General features: G+C 37.6%; 2 protein-coding genes across 2 annotated transcripts; both read right to left on the bottom strand.

Annotated features, from left to right (window-relative positions):
- Positions 1-287: 287 nt before the first annotated feature.
- On the bottom strand, positions 288-6,787 carry LOC143876275 (nicotinamidase 1-like). Its single transcript, XM_077378009.1, has 5 exons — positions 6,562-6,787; positions 5,409-5,592; positions 5,136-5,269; positions 4,717-4,902; positions 288-601 (listed from the first exon to the last, which is right to left on the bottom strand). The coding sequence occupies exons 1-5, from the start codon at positions 6,706-6,708 to the stop codon at positions 521-523; spliced, it is 732 nt and encodes a 243-aa protein (XP_077234124.1). The 5' UTR covers positions 6,709-6,787; the 3' UTR covers positions 288-520.
- Positions 6,788-8,579: 1,792 nt separating this feature from the next.
- On the bottom strand, positions 8,580-14,096 carry LOC143876274 (nicotinamidase 1-like). Its single transcript, XM_077378008.1, has 5 exons — positions 13,840-14,096; positions 13,280-13,463; positions 11,565-11,698; positions 11,166-11,351; positions 8,580-8,863 (listed from the first exon to the last, which is right to left on the bottom strand). The coding sequence occupies exons 1-5, from the start codon at positions 13,984-13,986 to the stop codon at positions 8,771-8,773; spliced, it is 744 nt and encodes a 247-aa protein (XP_077234123.1). The 5' UTR covers positions 13,987-14,096; the 3' UTR covers positions 8,580-8,770.
- Between the last annotated feature and the right edge of the window lie 4,879 nt (positions 14,097-18,975).

The raw sequence follows: 18,975 nt of genomic DNA, 5'->3' as shown, positions 1-18,975 counted from the left end.
GAGAAACTTAGAATGGACATGGACGAATTGCTAGAGAAGAACTTGGAGTTCTGGTTGAGATTCAGCATGTCGTTTCATCAGATACAGAAAATCCAGATGGCAATCCAAGATCTACAAGCTAAATTCTTGAAATTGAAGGATGGCAAGAGGCAAGAGGGTGGTACTAATGAGGTGGACGGGAATTCCAGCATTCCATCAATTGTTCATCTTCCAATGTTACAGAGTATTCCTGATAATATGGGTGTTTCACAGCAGATCATCCCCCTATTAGAATAAACTTGTACACATTTTCTTAAATTTCTTTCCTTCTCTTACCAAGTTCCAATTCACTAAACAGAACCCAAATATCAGAATATAAAACACTAGTAACGAAAGTGAAAACGAACCTTCATTATAACTATGTACACATTTCCTTTAGTTATTTCTGTTTCAATAGATTCCAACCTACTGAAGAGGATAACCCAATAATCAGAACATCAAGCACTGGCAGTTGCAGTGACCCTGTACGTCACAACCGCAACTATGTATCTATCAACACTTCTCGTACTATCTTGGCTCCCCTTCCCTTGGCCATGTAAAGGCCAACGTGATGCATCACTTCCTACAGGGAAACATGCAAGAAAGAATGAAAAAAAGTGTCATGTACACACAATAGTAATTACTATTACCAAAGGGAGTTGGTCATGTGAAAAACAAATGGGTTCTCCGTCTGATACAGTTTAGATAGCAAACTGAACAGATGAGTAATCCCATTCAGATTCATTTTCAATCTAAAGCTACCAAATATGCTAATATATTGAATATAAAATCATAGCAAGGTTATATGCATAAAATTATAATGAAACTGTAGGGAAGGAAAGAAGTTTATGAAAGATAAAATGCACACTGAGAAATCTATGATATAAATCTATAATGTATTAATTCCATGTTTCTCTACTATAAACAAAATGGTTACCAAGGTCTACCCTTTTTGTTAGTTTATGGACATGGACTAACTCAAATGCTAATATAAAGATAGTTTCTTAACTGTGAGATCTTCATAGATTTGGAAGCCATAATGAGGTCAGAGGTCTATAATGGTTGGTGATAACATCTAAGGATAGACATCCATACCTTCATGGGCAATTTTAGTCACAAAACAAGCAGCCAACCACGCTTCTGCATGCACAATCCTAGCTAAAACTCTTTATTTATGATATTTGTGCATTTGAAAGCCAAGTAGAAACATCAGTGATCAGTTCTGGTTAGGTGTCATCACAAACATATATTTAAAGTGGTTGCTGAGCTGTCACCTTAGTGGTTGCTTCCAGTGCAATAGAAAACATCATTATTTTCAGTAGGGAAATGTTATAAATCCAACCCATTATTCACGAGATGGCAAGCGCTCAAGTTTTTATTTTATGCATGACTTAGCTCAAGTGAACCAGTACGACTAGTTGTGCGACATGCAAAAGCAAAATGTTAGGATTATGTTTTAACTTTTAACATATGAAATAAGATTATGGTCGAATTCTCCTCTTCTCGAGCTAAAAATGTCTAGACATTTCTGAAAACACCTCAAGACAGCTACAATCTCACCAATTTAAACCAGCCTAATAACCAATCCGAATTTTACAGCCTATTTAGCCCCCTGACAAGTGTGAAAATTTTCAAGAAGTGTGCAAGTCTGTAACTCCAAAAACCTTTATATATTTGTTGGCACACATCTGCACTCCTAAAGAAGATTGAACACGGTGACATGAATAATCTCCAACCCTAACCACAATAAATTGTCACCAAGGGGTGGCACATGTATGGATTTACTTAGAATTTAACATTTAACACTAAGAAATGAGAGACACCACTTCAATTGTCCATGTAAATTACCATGATTCCACCGATACAAACTTTTACCAGCAACGGAGACTATGGATGTCATTATCTAGCCTGGAGATTCACAAATTCACGCGGGTAACAGAACCAGTCAAACAGAACACATGTTTCATGTTAGATTACACATTAGAACTGGCTATTTATGTGATAGAGACACAACAGAGGCTGTGTAGACAGCCCCATAGGAAGAGGTATCCATAAATTCCACAACGTGCCATCTAGAATAGTGTGCAGAGAATGACACCATTAATCAGAAAATGCCTCAATATTGAATATAGCAGGAGATTGAGGGAAATTTGACTGAACGATCTTATCAATAAGGGAGAAGATGTGAGTGACCATATTACCCTGCAAGATGAATAAGAGAAAGATGGGAACAAGGAGTCATAAAGTTTAAAGCACTGTAAAGCTAGTTTGCATTGTAGCTTTCCAAGGTCTGGTGGTAACCCAGGGCCACCAGGGCCAGCAGGAATAGGAGGGCTATTGAGAGATGAGCAGGGAGCAACGAGGTGGTCCTTCTCAGGTCCTATTGGAATTGCGGACTCCAACGAGGCTGAGGTGAGAGCGGTTCTCCAGGGCATGAGGATCATAGAGTTCTATCCTAGATAGACTGACAGTAGAGGGGACTCCATAGGACGTACGGAGATGAACGAATGGTGAAGCCCATAGGTTACTAAGGGCCGGAGTCACAAGGGAAGGCCTTGAGTTGTTTGATTTTCTCGCCCCTCGAGAGCTCTCTAATGTTTTTCTTCTCTTTGTTTTGTCCCTTTATCCTTGTACTAACCAATGCAGTTGTCAGGGTAATTTCCCCTCCTTTTTTCTAGTAATAAAATGCTTTACCATTCAAAGAAAAGCTAGTTTACATGACACTTTTAATCTTTCCATTAGAAAATTCATCTCATTTCTAATATGGGCTAGTGAAGGTGAATTAAATATGTTGTATACAAGACATACAACGTTGTGGATCCCCATAATGCTAGTGCAGAAGAGATTTAGCAGAGGACTGGGTCGGCAATTTTAATCTCATCTAAAGGACAACACTTAGTGAGATTTCATCAAGTTCATTGTATGCACTGTCCAATAAATGTGTCCCCTGAATATAACTTAGCATAGATGGCATAAAATAATAGTTTTGGGAGCTTTATTGTCTTTAGAAGAATGCATTCATTCTTTGTGCACACAATGCAGATTTCCAGTTATCCACTGCACTCTATCCAGCGTACTTCTTCCATCTATCAAAAGTAACAGTTTTTTCAGCACCATTTAACACTCTAATTATATAATTATAGTTTGCAGTCAGTACGGATTGATAAATGCATGGACGGCTTTAATACTTGTAACCCACACCCCCAAATGTCCAAGCCCTTTTTCAGTTTAACTAGCCACTATGAATTCAAGTTGGGACCAGAAAAAGGGCTACAAATGCTTCATCTGTGTAATTTATATTTATGTGACCCATACCAATTACATTGGGACAATTACTTTATTGTGGAAATTCCATTCTCGTCGCGATTAGTATCTTCCCTGGAAGAAAAAATAATAGCAAAATAGCATATACATACTATCTATTCATTCAATATTTCCCTTTTTTGAGGACAAATTCTCACATTTAAATCATGTCTCAGATATACTAATACCCCACCCTATCCATCTGGAAATCTTGGTTCAAACCCTTCGCTACTGGATACAAGATGCTCCCTCTTTGCATTTATTGAGATTCTTTCTTACTAAGTCTCATAATTCGAAGTCTCATTACTCCAAGGAAATCCATTTCCATTTTTTAAAAAAGAGAATCAAAGATTCTTCTTGTTCGTATATAATTCTCATGTATATGAATGCGACTCCTTATTTGTTTTTCTCCGTAAACAATCCTCTCATTTACGATCTATATCTTCTGGAACCTTTCTTGAGCGAACACATTTCTATGGAAAAATAGAGGTAACTTTTCATAGTTATTCTGAAGCAACTCAAAACATTGTTGGGACTCTGGTGAGCATATCTTCCATGGATGACGAGTTTGATCATACAGATGGTCACTTGAAAAACTTACTAGTAACTCCCATAAATCGATAGTTTACTCTACGTAATTAGTCAGATAAAGTTTCCTTGGACCACAAAGACCACTGATGAAGATCCTTTCTATATGATAATATTATACTTGGCAACGGAAAGGGACAATAACAAGGATATAAATTGCAAGATGTGCATTAGAATCACAAAGTTCCAAACTGAGAGGCTTGGCTTTAAAATGAAGATAATCAGCGGACATAAATAATCATAAGCACATACTCAGCTTAAAAAGTTTATAAACTAAATCCTTTCTTATAACCCGTGTATATTCCCATGCCAAGAACCAGACAAAAGAATAAATAAACAGTTTAAATCCAATTTTGACCAATAGCTGCAAATGAATTTACAATACAAAGCCAAATGGTCTAACAAGATAACAATTACATATAAATATAAGTTGAAGTAGGTTGTTGCCACACAACCTCGAGAAAACAAAACTGCTGGAATCTCGAACAAGAGGAGAACTTTGTTCTACTATTAAAAATCAGTAAATTAAAAACAAAAGGATAAAGAAGAGACGGGAACTGTTCCAACATGCTACCAAAGGTCACTTTTAGAGAAGACTTCCATGACAACAAATATTCAAAGAAGCAAAATTTTCTCATTTGAAGGGTAATTGAAGATCAAAGCAAATCCCATATGACACTTCCAAGCCATCTCTACAAAAATGTAAAATTGTACTGTTACCTTGCATTTGTTCTAAAGTGTGCTAACATAGCATTTATCTTATGGTCTATCGTTATAAAAGCATACATTGAGATCAATTTACAGTACCTGGGGATGGGCTAAAGCTCCTTTGATATTCCTTGCAACTTGAACTGGGAGATTATACGTAGCACATCCATTCGAATACACCACCACGTCTTCCAAAGGGGACAAGATACCACGATTTCTTGCAGATAGTGCGGCAGACACAAAGTCTAAGACACAGATATCTGTACATACACCTAGCACCAAAATCTTCACAATTTGATGTTAATTAGAACAATAGAGCCATGGCCTGTAAAACTAATATTGATTTACTGGAAGCAACAACCATTTAGACAGAAATGCCTAATCTAAGAAATGCCAAATCATGAAACCAAATTCAAGATCACCTAAAAAGGTATCAACTTTGAATTTACATTTTAAAAATTTACAACTTGGAAACATTTTGGTTTTTTTCGGCATGCAGTCAAAAGTGAAATACTTACAACTTTGATCTCTTTAGTTTTCACCCAATCTATGAAAGTGTTAGAGCCATCTTCCTCCATTGAACCCACAAGCCCATTAATGCAATCTTTGCGTCTAATTGTTACATTTGGTTCCTTCTCCAGCCATTCGAGTGCTGCAGCAGATTACAATAAAAAGGTAATAAGGAAAGCTCAGAACAAATCGGACACTCATCATCTTGTAGATTCAGAGTGATTCACTCAAAACAAGTTTGTAAGGAACAGTAGAATAGAACAACAAAAAATGATAAGTACCTGGAACTAGATTTTCTTCTCCTGTTCCAATTATACAATGTGGTGGATATGGGGGTTCAGGTTTATCGGGATGATGGGTATCGAGGAAAGCAAAAACAGGCAATTTTCTCTCACAGAATCCCTTGGCAATCCTTACAGACTCCTTGACCATCATAGATATCTGTTTATTGGGCTCTGTTGGAGCCTGCAATTAGGAGAAACACAGAGATAAAACTGAGACAGAACCGATTTCTACCTCCAATAAGAAAAAAATTCAGAACACCCAAACCAAAACCAAACATTGTTTCCTCTGTGACTGTTTGGTTGAAACATAAAAGGAAACAATTACAATCACCCAAAGAGAAGACAAGATTATCCAAATAAACAAAAAGCCAAAACCTGGGCTCTGTTAAGAGCAAGTAAGTTTACAAAACTGGGAAACCAATACCCAAATTGTATCAACCAAAAAGCAAAAGCAACATCAACAAAATCCAAAACTAAAGCGTTCGCTTGTGTTGAAGGCTGCAATCTACCAAACCCATGACCTCATAAATAAATAAATGAAAAAAAAATAAAAATAAAAAATACATAAATAATCAATCCCTCATTTTCTACCAGCAAATAAAAAGGACACCCAAAAACAAAGCTTTGAAAAAAAAAATCAGGAAATCAAAAGTTAATATCTTATCCAAAACTAGACCCCAATCTGAACTCACAAAACATGGGACATAAACAACAAGCCCAGAATCATTTTCTTTGATTCTCATCATGATGAAAGGAAAGAGAACCAAACCAAATTGAAACCTTAAAAAAAACCAACAAGAAAATTCATATCTTATCCAAAACTAGACCCCAAGGAAAACTACTCCCTAAGATTCACAAAACATGATACATAAACAACAAGCCCAAAATCGTTTTATTTGATTCTCATCATGATAAAAATAAAGCCCATCAAAATGAAATCTAAAAAACCCAACAATAAAATTCACATCTTATACAAAAATAGACCCCAAGGAAAATTTCTATCTGAACTTCACAAAACATGAGACATAAACAACAAGCATTTTCTTTGATTCTCATCATAATGAAGGTAAAGCCAATCAAAATGATATCTATAAAAACACCCAACAAGAATCCTATTACACAGATAAGTAGGGTGTGTTATTATAATTACCAGATTTCCATATCCAAGAGTACAGAAGCCATTGACAACGTCCACAAGAACAAGCCCAACTTTCACATCTTCTTGTAGAACAAAAGCTTCTTCTTCAACAAAGGGTAATTCTAACTTCAACAGTTTAATCAGCTCTGCTGCCATCATAATCAACACATCTAAAAATCAGATGGGTCTTATTTCTTTTGCATTTTTCTTTCATTCATTCATGGGCGCCCTTCATTCATTCTCAAAGTCTTTGTATGGAAATAAGTGGGATACGTAAGTCAAACACGTGGGCCCCGCTCCAACTTTTCCGAATATTCAACGGTGGATTTTTTACTTTTTTTTATGTGTAAGTTACTGGAAAAACCCTATTTCTGAATACGTAAGTCAAACACGTTGGGTCCAACCGGACCTGACCCGAGGAACCTTTTTTCTTCCCTACCATACCCGAATTCCAACCCGACGAGAGGAACCCTTTTTTCCAACCCGAACTCGAGTTCAACCCAATGCGACCCGACATTTTAAGCTTACAAAATTTTTTTGTTAAAAAAGATCAGGTTTCACTCAGGTCGGGTTGCCCAAGCCCTCAACCCGAACTCAACCTGGGTTGGGAAAACTCAACCTAAACCCGACACAACTTTTTTTTTTCCGGGTCGAACCCGACCTGAGTTGCACCATCGGAAGATGAGACATAGACACAAGTTGTGGGTCCTCTTAAGTGTCTCATGTCATATTCGATAGTGGCAAAATACAAAAATACCCTTCCATTTTATTTACATTCATGTAGCCAATATTTGGCAACCATGAAAAGCTATTCCATGGAATATTTGTGGGCCTCTAGGAGGGAGATGGAGAGCCAGAGAGGCTTGAGTTAGTGTGATTGGAGGTAGCTTCAGAAATTCCTAAAAAATAGTGAAAAAAGTAATACACCCTAAGGTGGGTCCCATCCCTCAAGCTTCTCCCTCTTTTGCTCATCTCTCACAATTGACCCTATAAATGTTAAGATAATAAAATAAAATAAGAAAGACACTCAAAATATTCTCTGAGCTCCTCCAGAAAGATAAGGTTCTATTTTTTGGCAGGTAAGCTTGGGATTGAAGCATTGAACTTCCGGGTTGAAGAACAAAGCCTTGACCATTGAGCTAGAGGCTCTTGCTCTGCTTCAATAATAATTTTGTTTTCAAATCAAAAAATCATTTGATCGATGATTCATAGTAACGAAATAAGGAATGACTTGGTTAGGTAATTATTTGTCTTGTACTCTAGCATTATAGAGGACGCTGAACGAACTAATGTGCACTGCACACACAAGTCGAGCTGTCCCTGCCAAAGTTCCCAGGGACAGCACCTCAAAAGGAAAATTTAATTTTCGGATTTCCGCTAAAGGGTATTTCGTTAATATCTTCTATGCAGTGGCGTTGATATATGAGCCACATTTGGAGTTATTGGTATTAAGGTTTATTTTTTTCCTGTGTTTTCTTTGCCATGAAGAAGAGAGTTTGTAACCCTAGATAGAAATAGTGAAGCTCTTCTCCTGTAGACATAGGCACTGTCGGACTACGCAAAACTTATTTATTTCTTGTGTGTTTGTGTTCTTTGCATTACATTTTTATGCTCCTCTTGTTCGATCCTTGTTGAGAAGGTATTTCTCGATTTTTCTTCATCCTACTCTCCAACCAGAGAGTCAAGGATTCATCAAATAATTAAAATATACAACAATTAAATTTAGGTCTTTACATCTACTTACTACTTTTCCGAATCCCAAGAAACACAGCTACATTGATCCAGACCCTTCCCACTGTATCAACTTCTCCCACCAATCCATTGTCATCACAAAAGCTTCCTCACTGAACCCCCCAGCCACTAAAGACAAAAAAAGGGGTGGCAAGATGAATTACCACAATGGTGTTATGGGTTTCTGGTTCACCATAAGCAAAGGGCTGATTCCTCCCATTCTTTTCTTATAATATTGCTTCTTTTTTCCGTGCAAAGGAAAGAATACCGGGTAGGGTAACATTCCATAACAACAAATAAAACAGTGAACACTGCTAACTTTTTATTTTTTTATGATAATTTTCAAACTGTGCTTTTCTAGAGCTCCCATTGTTTGTAGATGTTTTACATGTTCCTTAATTTATAATAATGCAGTTGAATAGCTAAAAGACAACAAACCCATATCAACAGATTAAACAGTAAACACTGGTAGTCATGTTTGGCATGTAAATCACAGCTCCTTCAGTGGATCAATCAACACCTCTCCAACTATCTTGGCTCCCCTTCCCTTGGCCATATAAAGCCCTATGTGATGCATCAATGCCTGAAGTGAAACAAGAAACAATTAGGAGAAGGCACATGTTTACATATACCTGTCATCTATCACTTGTACAATACATTGCATCGGTTAAACAGATCATGATAAACAAATAGGCTCATGGGTTAATCGGATTTTGCTCCAGAATCATATTTTTGGATATTAATATGTAATTGCAGAATTTATATGGCCGATAATCCGATGTGGCTGATGAGGCTTTCAATCGCACCCCCACATACCTCTGAGGACCGCCCGGGTCAGATTTAGAGTCAAGAATGGAGGAAGATTGGAAATGCCATCAAATTCCTCTTAAGATTTTCCTTCTTTTTCGAAAACTAACAAAAGGTGGGGTAAAATAGATAAAGCTTCAAATTTTCTTCTTAGGTTGGTGCTAGGTATGCTGTCTGGACCAATCAGGGACTTCCACCAGCACCTCCTAGGTTCCAACTGCACTTGGACCCCATCAGTTGGCATGTGGTATACAGACTCTGATGGGTAGGCAAAACTATATCAAGAGTTCAAATTGAGTTTGGCTTGGTTGAATCCCAGAGAAAGGGTTGCCCAAGTCCCTGCACGATTGTGAGGCTCCAACTACCATTAAGAAGTGGCATCTGTAGTGCGCTGACAGGTCAGTATTCAAGGTCTCAGAAGTAGATATCGTGCATACTCATAAACCAGCAAGACAGAAAATATATGATGGTTACTGAAGTTCCACAATCCTTTCTGGATGTCTTTGGTTATGTTATATGCTTGTGAGCATAGGCACAAATATTTGTCTCTGGAATTTCTTAGGAAGGGTGTATCTAGGGATATTTCAAAATTTTTTGTTAATTTCATATCGGAAAACAGTAGAAAAAATATTTTTAAAATATAAAAATTAAGAACAAAATCAGGACCATAAATAAAAAGAATTAAATATGAATTTAACAAAATTCAGTTTTAAAATCTTGATGATTTTTAGAAGTCTGAAAAAATTCGGGATTACATCATTTTATCAAAAAATAGCAAAATGGTGTGATAGTTTCGAAAATGTCCAAAATATATGTGACTCTGCTTGAGGGTAGTTTGAGTAATATGTCTCCCGAAGCCAAGACTTATGGAGCTGTTGCAGTCAACATAGCTCACCTTCAAGGCTTCAAGGGTGCTTGCAGTGACATATGAACATACATGTACATTCATATTATCTAATTTCTTTGAATTAGTACACATTTTATTCTACACCCTGTTGTTAAAAACAAAAAGATACAAGAGATAACGTTAAAAAACAAGAATGGAGATAAAAGAAAGTCCAAGGGATGAGAAGTCTGCCCAGGGGAAATTGAAAACTCACAATCCTCTGAAGAGGATGAGATAGAGGCTGATGACAAGGATAATGAGATCAGGACCAGTCCCACCAAAGCCCAAGATGCCTCATAAGATGAATTGTTGATGGATCACAACGACCCTGAAGGTGGCCATGGCAGGAGTTTCCAAAGAAGAAGTATCCCTGCACTCCCTACCGAAGACGCTTCCAAAGATCCCAATATGTATCCATCAAGCTAGCCCATTGAGTGTTGAGCTTCCATCCACAACATATATTGGATCATTAGGAACCCATTGTTTTCTCCATTTCCCCTAGTTATTGTCTGTAAGGTTAGTTCAAGACTTTGGATCGCCTGAGATCCTTTGTTCCCCCTTTTCTTTTAGTTATGGTCTCTAGGGATAGGGGTGGTGCTTTGTGCCCTTGATTGTAATATCTTTTTTTTTAAATATTAATACACTGGTATGGGTCTTGCCTAACCCCATCTTACCTATAAAAAAAAAACATTTAAGATATTTTGTTTTTGTTTCATACACCCATTACCTTAAAGAGAATTAGTATGTTCCTTTTGGTGACAACAAACCACCATAACCAACATGAAAGGAAACACAAATATGGAATTTAGCAGACGGAGAGGATACGGCATAATTCTCTGTTCCAAAGAAGTATACAGACACAACTAAAAACACGTCAAGAAATCTCCTTTGAAATTGTAAAAAACCAACCTATCACAGACGACTAACCTCATGACTAAAAATCAGTCCAAAGTCTGAACTTCGCATCCTTGCTTGCCCACCAAAATGAACAAGGGCTTAGCTTATGGTGTATATCTCTTGAATGAATTATATTCACCATGATATTGTAAAAAAACTTATTAGCTGCATCTATCTGAAGTTACTTATTAGCTGTATCTATCTGTAGTTACTTTGAAAATGGAGATGCATAACACATGACAGAGTAATATGAAAGAAACAGTTACACATGCATACTCAGATTAATTTAGAGTACCTGGGGATGGGCCAAAGCTCCTTTAGTATTCCTGGTAACATGAACTGGGAAATCAAATGTAGCGCAACCTAGCGAATACACAACAACATCTTCCAAAGGGGGCAGCAAACCAGCATTTCTCGCAGATAATGTGCTACACACGAAGTCCAACACACAGATATCTGTGCATACACCTACCACCAAAATCTTCAGAATATAATGTAAGTCAGAACCAGTAATTGGCATATCCACCGGCAACCACATGGACTGATAAACTGAGGAAATTTCATCATTTAATGCAACTGAAGATCTTCCAAATATTGGATTCACACTTAAAAGGAACTCACAAAATGGAAATCTTTGATCTTTTCCAAATGGAACATAGAGTGGAACTTTGATCAGAATGCAAGAAATACTTACAGCTTTGACTTCATTGGTTTTCACCCAATCGATAAAAGTATTAGAGCCATCTTTCTGCATTGAACCGATGAACCCGTCAAAGCAATCTTTGCGATTAATTGTTACATTCGGTTCCTGCTCCAGCCACTGCAGAGCTGCAAATTACAAAGAGCTAAAATGTAGAAGTTTGAGACTAGATCCTAGAAGCTGGACAGTAGGCTCAGCAGTCATGGTTTCAGTTAGACGGTAGGCTTTAAACGGTAGGCTTTAAGTCCCAGATGCTGCGTTTGACTCAGCACGGTGATGAGAGGAATAAGAGCCATAGACAAGACCATAGTTTCCGGAGAGGGAAGCTTGTGGAGAAGCGATGTGGGAAGCAGAAGCAGAAGTGGGAGGCGAGGGTCTAGAAAAGAGAAAATATGGGAAGCGAAAAACACCAAGGGCAAGGAGAGTAAAGAGGAAATGTATGCGAAACATCACAGAAAGTCAAGCATATAATAGGCCTCATTAGAAGCGAACAAAAAGCATATAGAACGAGATAATGTCATTGCAGGTTAGGGAGGAAGGATTAACTTTGTTCTTCAAAGTAGATTTACCTTTAAGCCACATGATAGGGATATGAGATGACATTAGCATAAGCTGGACTGCTCATTTGGTAGGCCTCACAGTAGATTTACTTTTAAGCCAAAAGTCACACCAAAAGATTAAATAACGCCATCTCCAACAGCTTAAGCTTTGGGAGTAATTGGTTGTTTCATATGGCATCAAAGCAAAAGGTCCTGAGTTCAAAACTCCATATGTTAAAAATCCACATGTAATGGCCAACCCAAAAGAGGGGCCACATGTGCCACGTGTAGGCCAACCCTAAAGAGAGGGGCCACACGTGAGGGGGAATGTTAAAGTATAAAATATTAAATAGCGCCATCTCCAACAGCTTAAGCTTTTGGAGTAATTGGTTGTTTCATTCTGATTGTTAAGATCATCCCTCCATGGTTTGAGAGCCTGGTTAACTCAATTCCTAATGAGTCCGATTTTGACTCTGAGAAATGATGATCAGAGTTGAGAATTACAGGGCTCTGTCCACTCTGAAGTTGATCGAACTGTAGGATACATCACTCTTTGTTTTTTACATTTATTACATCAAAAGTACAGTTATAAATTTGTAGATTTACCCAATGTATTTCATGGCATATGCAATGCAATTATCACAATGTTCATACTAATCGAAATTAAAAGTTTGTCTCAGTGAGTTTCACCAAGTAGTAAAATCTGTGATCAGCTGATTCGTAGGCTCAATTTTGCTCAAAGTTCTCTACTAACTAGGACTCAAAATCAGTGCTAAATTGGTCAAGGTAGATATTTATACATTGAATGACCCAAACAACTGATCTACCCCATGCCAAGTGTGACAATAAGCAGAATTGCATGCTCTTGAGAAGGGTGAGTCATGTTTGAGTCCATGTCTTTTTCAAAGGGTATGAGTTTGAGATTAATTTGAAGGCCGTGTTTTTTTTTTTTTTTGGGAATATGGTTAAAGTCAAACAGGGGAGCTACCAGATGAACAATGCATATCATGCTTAAATAATCTCATATTGCAATCATATCATAGTATCATTCCCCATACATATCCAGTCATTGACTCCCAAATTAGCTGCCAATTCTCAACCATAAAAAACATAGCTATGAAACAGAAAAAAATATAGAGAAAAAGAAAAAGAAAAAAGAAAACCAAGTACCTGGAACTAGATTATCTTCACCAGATCCATTTATACAGTGAGGTGGGTATGGAGGCTCAGGTTTATGAGGATGATGAGAATCAAGGAAAGCAATAACAGGCCAATTCCTCTTACAGAACTCCCTGGCCAATCTTGCAGACTCCTCTATCATCCCAGAGATCTGTTTATTGGGTTCTGTTGGAGCCTGAAAATAAGCAAAACCCAGTAGTAAAATAAATAAATCCAGCTATTTATCACAAAATTAAAATATAAGCTCATAAATCCCCCTGCCAAAAAAAATTAAGACAAGAATTTCATAAATCCAAACTTAATGTTTATCATCCTTGTGCAAAGTAGACTAAAGGCCTCTTTGGATGCCATGAAAAGGTATTGTTTATGTAAATTTAATTGAACATGGGGCACTAAGGCTTTATTTGGAAGCCATTAACAATATCATTTTTCCAAAACCAAAGCCAGCTTAATTTTTCATCATGAAAGAAACATCTAACATCAAAATCAGAACCAACAAATCTTGAAAATAGAAAAATGCAACAGGGGTTGTAGAGTGCAGTTATAATTACCAGATTGCCAGCTCCAACAGAGCAGAAACCATTAATAATGTCCACAAGAACAAGACCAGCTCTCACATCTTCAGACAGAATAAAAGCTTCATCTTCCTGAAAAGGAAGCTCATCCTTCACCAGTTCAACTAACCCAGATGCTACCATTTTTCCACACCCAAATTTAATCAACAACAACAAAAACCAATTGGGTTGGATATTATATTTTCACCCTTTTTGTTCACCTTTTCTTCTTTTTGCTAGTGAGTATTGAATTGAAGGTATAAAAGTATAAAACAGATCTCTAATGTGCCGTGTCCCATCATATTATGATGCAATACACCTGTACTGCATTTTGGTGGGTCCCACCTTGACCAAATCAGGAAAGCTGTAGAAGATATTTAGAAATGATCAGGCAATCCTAATCATTCAACAAAGGGCCCACTAAATGGACGGTCCATATCGATAGAGATGGGCCGCTATGCATCAAATCACAGCCCACCATATACAAATTTCTTTCTCAGATTCTTTTCTAATCACTACTTTCCAACAGTCTATGTATTGTCTTCAGCATGGTTTAAAATTTCGGTTTCGGGTAACCGTTTCGGACCCACCAAAAACCGAAATTTGGTAATTTGGTTCCAAATTCTGGACCCAAATTTTGAAATTTCGGAATTTCAATTTCGGCCGAAATTTTGTGACACTTTTATTTTTTAATAAATAATGTACTTAAATCGAAATTTCGGACCGAAATTATCGAAATATGGCGAAAAATTGAATTTCGGAAAGTTTCGGTTTCGGTCCCCACGGTCGAAATTTTAAACCATGGTCTTCAGGCAGGATAAAAACATGGACTGCTTCTGGGAGTCAACAACCTGGGGCCCAGCGGCCCACTCTTATCTATAAGAAACGTACCACAAAGAGATTGCTATCGCCTATCGTGTTCATACGGAAATGACACTTTCACCCTCTCTTTTGGCTGTTGCTAAATATGATTCCATTTCCACCCCTCTTGTTTGTCTTTTCAAGGTGGAAATGAAGTATTTTTAGCAAGAGACAAACTGATGATGCCAAAATCCGGATCTGTGATCGTGCGGCCGATAGTGAATTTCCGCTTGATACCTACAATCACAGATGAAGAGGGTCTGGGCTTGGTCCAGGACAACCACTTCGACACCCAAGTCAGATTTCAGCCTTAACCAAATAAATGAACTAGCAAGATAATGGGATGGGTAACTAGATTACTAGATTCAACTACGAGTTCTTTATAGGGTGTGAGTGATCTAAGGAGGGAGTAGGGTCCGGGGGAAGGAGAGTAATGGCGCCTGACACCTCTTACACTTCCTTTCTAGTAGTTATCCTAGTTTTAATTGGCAATTAAGGCCATTCTTTAATGGTGGGGAATGTTCCTCTGGTTTTTTCCTAGTTTTTGGAGATGGGGATCTCTTTGTCGATTCCAGTCCCTTTCTTGTTGTTGTTTCTCCGTATATAAGCTTGTCTCTCGTACATGCAACCTCTTTTGTCGTGTGCCACGTGGACTCTCCTCATCATTTGAGGAAAAAAGTTTCAGTTTCTTGGATTAGGTACAATGTTGGCCGTCATAGAAAGTTAATAACGTACGCCGCTTGATTATTCCCTTTTATAGATAATAGAGAATGGTCATGATAAGTAATGATGAGAGATCTTTTAGGGATAATTATGGACATGTGGCATGATCCTACGGTTATACCGTATTTTACCCTATCACAAACGTAAGGGGGTGGTTATGATGGCCTTTTGGAGGTTTTTGTTATTAATTTTTCATATTTCTTTACTATTTGGTCAGTTAGAAATAGAAAAAAGAAAATAATTATGAAAGGCTAGCTAATAGAGAAACATAGGAACTCAACATATACAAAGGGAAATGATATAAGCACAACCACATTTTGATAATTGCACAAACCCAGTTCGTCTTTTAATTTTTAGTGGGTTTGTAAGAGCAATTTGGGAACTTCAATAACACCGACGGACTCTTTAAGGAATAAAAGACAAGATGATTAGTGCAATTATCAAAACATGATTGTGCTGACATCATTTCCCTATACAAATAATAGAAGCAAATAAAAGAAGTTTCTTGTAAAATAATTGCAAAATTTAAGGTGGTTTTAGATGGTGAAGTTCAATTCCCACAAGTCTCGGCTCAAAGTCTGATCTTCATCTTTATGAAGGTTATTTCGCTCATCATTTCTAGGTGAAGATTCTTCCTTGCTTGAGGCTTGTTTCGAGCTTAGATCTAAGATGGTGCTAGAGAAAAAACTGTTGTAGTGGCTTACTCTTCATAGGATCCCTCTTGGTTCCGGGTTGCTGAAGCTCAACTTTGATAGCTTGAATCTTAGTAACCTAGAGCCTGTTGGAGTTGAAGGAGTGCTCAAGGACAGATGGGCCCCTCTTTCTCTGACCTTATTAGGATCACAGATTCTAATGAGGCGGAATTGAGGGCAGTTTGAGTTCGCTATGGCATTATGATTTTTTATAGCAGCATCCTGGGAAGGTTGATAGTTGAGGGAGACTCTCTTAATGTCATTTGGTGGATGGATGAGAGCTATCCTTTTCCTTAGAGATTTGCGCCCATGATTGACGAGATTTAGGAATAAGTGCGAATTTCCCAGTGTGTTTTCAGCATATTAAGGATAGACAAAGAGTGGTGCGAATAGGCTAGCCTGGGCGGGTGTGGAGAGGGCATCTTTGGAGATCTTTGATTTTCTCCCTCTTTAAGGGGCCGTTTGGATACGCGGATTTTAGAATCCGGGATTTCTTCAAAATTGTAGCTAAGAGACAAGAGAAGAAGAGGACCAGCTGTCATTTTTGACTTCTTGCCCTTCTTTTCGTCAGCAAGAGAGTAGCAGATCCTCCCATACTTCCAGGTTTTAGAAATCTCAAGATGCGGGAGAGATTTTTAGAACCTGAATTCTCACTTAAAATCCAAGAAACGCTGTCAGGACAGCATACAACAGCTTGATCATGAACCCTCTTTTACACTGTTTTCAAACTAAAAACCTGGATTCTAAAATCCACGTACCCAAACGGCCCCTAAGGGTTTTGGCTTCTTGGTGTAGCTTTTCTTCTTCTTCTTTTTCCTTCCTCCTTCGTATTTACCATTTGGGTCACAAGGTTTTTAGCCACATCTAAAGAAATAGTAAGAATCATCTGATTCATCTGAACATTATAGAACTAATTTTTCACCCTTGGTCATTGTGTTTTGTGTTTGATGTGCATCTTGCCAAACAACTTAGCAATCCTCCAAAATTTTATCACCAGGTAGCTTTATAGTGCATCCAATTAGACTATAAAGTGAAATAAGTATTGTGATTTACTCTTGTTTGAATTATGAAACCAAAGATTAGTTAGGGGAGAGTACTGGGACCTGTTTAAACACCCACATTATTATGGGGGGTTTTGCCTATAAATTCTAATTTGCAAGCTATTTCTTAATTAGTCATTGGAAATTTTGAAATTGACAAAGATTTATAATTTTTTGGAAAGTATTTTCAAAAGGTCCCTAAATAGTGTATTGAACAAATTTTGACCAAAATGTCCTTTACCTCTCTAATCAATTTTAAAATCATGATTTTTGGTATAGGTAGATTAAGGTAGGTCCCACAGATAAAGGGTATTCAATTAAAATACACTTTATTTGATCAATTGTGATTTTTGGTAAAGGTGGATTAAGGTAGGTCCCACTACGTGGATGATCTCAAATGATCAAACACTGAATCCATCTTTGCAAATGTGTGTTAATCTCACTTGAAGAACAATAAAACCATGTCTGGGAAAAGGACAGAATCATATTCTCTCTGCTTTAGGTCAAATTCACTCTAGGGTGAGTGATGATGGACATGAAAAATTCTCTTTTTCTTTTTTGACTAGAAGTGAATTGTCTAAGTGCCCTCCTCTTTAGGCTTGGGGTGTCTGATGATGGATATGAGCTTTGCTAAGAAGAATCTCTTTTTTTTAAACTCAAAAGTGGATTGTTCTCTCTTTATTCGATTCCACCCAAATTAACACATTCACTTCCCCAAAAGATTGTCCTTGGCCCTTAGTTGGTAGTGCGATTCCACCCAAATTCACACATTTTCTTCCCCTTTTCCTTAGGCTGGCCATCCACTAGTAGTGTAAAAGGGTATTCGTAAAACACTAGAGGGGTCTGGCTCAGGCAAGAAAAGAGGCCGAATATATCTCTTCCAGTACTCTTAACAAAGATAAGAAGTTATGGCTAGCTTCAAAGAAACAGTAAAGGCTGATATTAATGCAAAAAAGTTAGTTGCGAAGGGGCTTAGACCATCTCACTCAGAAGGGGATCCGGTGTGGCTGCTCTCACATCTAACAGCCCATCCGCAAAATGCCTCCTGGAATTGACGCTAGGAAATCCCCACTAAGAAATATGTTTTGACACTTCACATACAGTCGCTTAGGGTCTTTGACCATCTCAATAAGAAATATGTTTTGACACCCTACAGTGAGAGCCCAGCCCGGGAGGAATGAATGGTTTCTTGGTGCAGCCTTAGTTTGCAAATGTGGCTTTTTGATGGAAAAGCAGAGTTTCTCTATTAATATAGAAAAGCTATTACATACAAAGCATAGTCCTGGGCCATAGCTAATACAGCAGAAGACACCGAAGCCCAAGCACAAGAAGCACACACTGTTGGCTTTTCATGCGACAAGAAGCACTTACACCACGGAGCTTAGACCAAGTCCCAAATAAATATGTGCATGAGGTTTTCTTCCATCAGTTATCAATAATCAGTTTTGGACTCAAAATCATTCTCAAAATCCAAAACAAACAGGGCCTAAATAGGAAGGTTTAAATTCTACAAAGAACATTCTGCTTGTGTTTCACATGTTCCTATTGAACATTTGTTTAGAATATGCAAACCTTTTCAAGCCATTGATTTTTACACACTTCAATCTTGAGAACAAGATCCTTGTTCGGCATTGGGATACAATTTGTTTTTGGCTCAACCCTAAATATAAAGTGAAAGGATGAAATTAGCTTAGTCCATTGAACCAGTGATAGACATTCACATCATATATGAGGATTGATTTCCAAGGATATGTCATCCTAGAATAAATATAATTTAGTTAAATAGAGTCATTTAAAGAATAAATGGTTGAAGTATT

This window comes from Tasmannia lanceolata, unplaced genomic scaffold (assembly GCF_043159265.1).
Source record: "Tasmannia lanceolata isolate RefF3 unplaced genomic scaffold, GAP_Taslan_0.1 ptg000004l, whole genome shotgun sequence".
Lineage (NCBI taxonomy): Eukaryota > Viridiplantae > Streptophyta > Magnoliopsida > Canellales > Winteraceae > Tasmannia > Tasmannia lanceolata.
The sequence above is the reverse complement of the archived record's forward strand: the minus strand, read 5'-3'. Positions and strand labels throughout refer to the sequence as shown.